Consider the following 3,505-nt stretch of genomic DNA (forward strand, 5'->3'; position numbering starts at 1 on the left):
GGGGGGGGGGGGGGGGGGTGGCAGTGATTGATTTGTTCTGCATGCTTATTTGCCCCACGTGCCTGACACAAGATTTGCCGCATTTATAAAACAGGTTCACCCATCCGAGCCGTATTGGCTGCCATTGTTCAGGTCTTGGTAGAATTCAGTATGATAGGGGGGAGTACAGAAGGGTTTTAAAGTGTTAACCACTGAGTCAGCATAGTGGCTAAGTGGTCAGCAGATCTGCCTTTGCAGAACTAGGGTTCCCCGGTTCAAATCCGCCAAGGACACTATCTGCATGGTGTTTGCATGTTCATCCTGTGCTGGCATCAGTTTCCGAAACGCATTACGCATTCCGAAATAAGCTTCAGTTGTACTGTGATGGATTGAATTGATCCTAATGCATTGATGCTTCATGACTATTGCTGTAATGCAGTGGGCAGCCAAACTCCGGCCCTCCAGCTGTGGCAAAACTACCATTCCCATGAGGCAATGCAAGATTCCCGCAGCCACAGCATGACACCCAGAGACAGATGCATGATGGTATTTGTAGTTTCCCCACAGCTGGAGGGCCGGAATTTGGCTACCCACGGCGGTACTTTTGTAAAACTGAAGCGCTCATCCAGTACGTATAGAATGTACAGCATTGCGTCACGCTGCCAGGCTGGGGGCAGGGCCCCCGAAATGCATTCCTATCAATTGATCTATTTGAAGTGGAGTAAGGGGAGGGAATGCGCTGATGAAGCCTCGGGACCCCCAAAAGGCCCCACAGTTGATTGTCGCACCTTCTTTATTAGAAATATGCTTTTAAATTGACTCTCTACCCATGCCCATTCAGGACAAAGTGACAGGGTCTCTTTAAAGCCCACCCTAAGACCCAGTTATACCTACAAAGAGCTCCCATGCCGCTACTTCTTCCGTTGCAGCCGCCGCAAAACACTGAGGGGGGAATTTATCAAAACTGGAGCAGCTGTGCAGGGCAACCAATCAGCTTCTCTCTTCAGATCCCGCGATCGTACGAGAATCGTGCAGTGTATGGAAGGCGTGCGACCGTTTCTACTGTACGGTCGCACGTCTTCCGTCGAACAAGCAGGCTGGAAAACCAGCCGGGAATCGTACGGTTCTCGGCGGGTTAGTGGCCTGCTTGTTGGACAACTGCCGAACGGGCCGGTGTGCGCACGCGCACACTGCCCGTTTGCAGTCATCGGAAGCCCGCCCCTCACTGCGGTCATCGGAAGCCCGCCCCTCAGCGGGGCGGGCTTTCGATGATCGCAAGTACGATCTGCCCCTCCAAGATGGGCAGATCGTACGAGCTTTCAATGAGCTTACGACCATCGCAAGACAAAGGTCTTGCGATGGTCGTAAGGTGTATGGGCACCTTTCAGCTTGTTCAGTTAAGATTTGGAAATGAGAGGGAGAAGTTGATTGGTTGCCGTACACAGCCGCTCCAGTTTTGATAAATCCCCTTCTCAATGTCTCCAGCTATGAAGCCAGCGTGTCACCTCCTCCTCTCATGATGCAGTGCTCGGGTTTAGCAGCCAGAGAGGGGTGATTGTCATGGCTGCCTGTAAAATCCAGCACCTGGTATTGTGCCGTGTTTGCGACGCAGGACAGATCGGTGGGCAGCGTTGTGACGATGATAAAAAGGTTGTCGGTAAGTGGGATTTAAAGGAGAACTATGGGGTTAAGGCTTTTCCCCATAGTTCTCCTAAGGGTAGCTGGAGGACACAAGCTAGCGTCCTCCCGTCACCCTAAGCTCAGTATACCGCGACCTACAGCTCGCGGTATACTGAGACGCCGCAGCCAGAACGGATCCCGCCAATTATGTCTGGATCCACCCAGCTGCGTGAGTGACAGCTGGCTCTGCCTATCTAAAGGCAGAGCAAGCTGTAACCGCCCCCTCACCCGTCCGTTCCCCCAGTCAACGCTGGAGGATCGGACAGGGGCGGGGGGAATCCAGTCCCTCCCCTGTCACGGCTCTCTGCCGGCACAGGATCGAGAAGTGAGCGAACGCCGGTTTGTCTTCGCTCACCTCCCGATCTACTGAGCTGACCTGTGACAGTCTCATTGTCACAGGTCGGCTAGAACTATGAGGTGAAAATCACTCAGTGAAATCACTCAGTGAAAACTCACCTCATAGTTCTCCTTTAAAGACCCTAGTCATGTGACTTGAAAGGTGACCGGGTCTCTATAAAATGATTTCTAGGTGCAGTGCTCTGTATGACCTCTAGGTGGCGCTAACCTGCTCTGCCTATGGGCCATGCACTGTACTACACCAAGCATATTTTTTTTTAGCATTCACATTTTTTTACATTTATTTAAGAAATATAATAATCTGCGAATATTACAATTATTTTGTTAACAATATTCCTATTTAGAAGGAATGAGACAGAATATTAACACTTACCAAATGGAAGTACTTGTCTGTGTCCAGGTCTTTCGCTGAAACACAATAAAAAAGACAAAATCAGTTAAAGGAAAGGTCACACTATTTATCTTCATCTGCGTTTCATATCATCCAGTGCAGCCAGATTCAGCCGGCTTCTCACAGGGCTCTGGAGTCACATGATTCTGAGGATTGCAGTGGGCGGAGCTAGGAACACGCTGGCTGCATTTTCACAGGTCCCCATTCATGGGGGGGGGGGGGATATTTGGAAAGGTCAGAAGGCCGGCAGCCACACGAATATCATGGTTGATACAGAATGCTTCTCACCCGTCTTTGGGATACTTGTGTGGATTTAAATCTCAGCTCACCTCGCCCCAATGTGTTATCTCTCTGGTCCTTCAAGCTCATGGCCAGCGAAGCTCCGTCACAGACCTATGAGACAGGAAAAAAAGGGCATCAGGCCTGCATACCCTGCACAGTCCTCACACTATATATAGGTTTGTCATATACAGCTCAACCACCATTCCAGGTGACAAGTCAACGAGCTGCTCATGTCCTCCAGCAAGTGCTGCAGCTGTGCTAATGTAAAAGTGCGACCAGGATCCCCAGAGCACCCCACAGGATCACTAGGCGTGCACTTCCTGTGTAATTTCCTCTCTGCTTCCTGCATCACCAATCACCTTCAAGCTACACGTGTTTCTGGAGTCACTTGTGTGGTTTAAAGGGACCCTGTCACCAAATTATAAAAATGCAGCTAAAAGCAGAAAGAAATTATTTGAAATGGTGACTTGCTGCATTTCCCGTTCCAGCAATTATTCTTTTCACTTGCAAGGTGCTTTAGAACTTAGTAGAAAATCTGGCCACTCCAGGAAGAGTCAATTTCCTAGCCCTGCCCCCTCTTTTCTTGCAGGGCATAGTCCTCTCCTCTTCTGGGAGTGTCTATTTACTGTCTGCACTGGGCCAGCTCCTTCACACTTCCTATGACCTCCCTACATTCCCTTTTATGTAGCTGCCAGGCAGTGGCGTCACAAGGGGGGTGCGGCCCGCACCCGGGTGCCACCATTGGAGGGGTGACACCAAAACGACTCACAGTCATTTTGGTGTCACCCCCCCTCTGAAAAGTTGGGCGCTCGGTCA

General features: G+C 50.5%; 1 protein-coding gene across 1 annotated transcript in view; it reads right to left on the reverse strand.

Annotated features, from left to right (window-relative positions):
* The window catches only part of PLXND1 (plexin D1), a 101,685-nt gene that overhangs the window by 9,041 nt on the left and 89,139 nt on the right, over positions 1-3,505 (reverse strand). Inside the window, exons 30-31 of the mRNA XM_018555221.1 lie at positions 2,737-2,800; positions 2,390-2,424 (exon numbers count right to left, since the gene is read on the reverse strand). Coding sequence (XP_018410723.1) covers positions 2,390-2,424; positions 2,737-2,800 — 99 coding nt within the window. The remainder of the gene's footprint in view (positions 1-2,389; positions 2,425-2,736; positions 2,801-3,505) is intronic.

The sequence above is a fragment of the Nanorana parkeri genome, unplaced genomic scaffold, assembly GCF_000935625.1.
Source record: "Nanorana parkeri isolate BGI_ZX_2015 unplaced genomic scaffold, ASM93562v1 scaffold188, whole genome shotgun sequence".
Lineage (NCBI taxonomy): Eukaryota > Metazoa > Chordata > Amphibia > Anura > Dicroglossidae > Nanorana > Nanorana parkeri.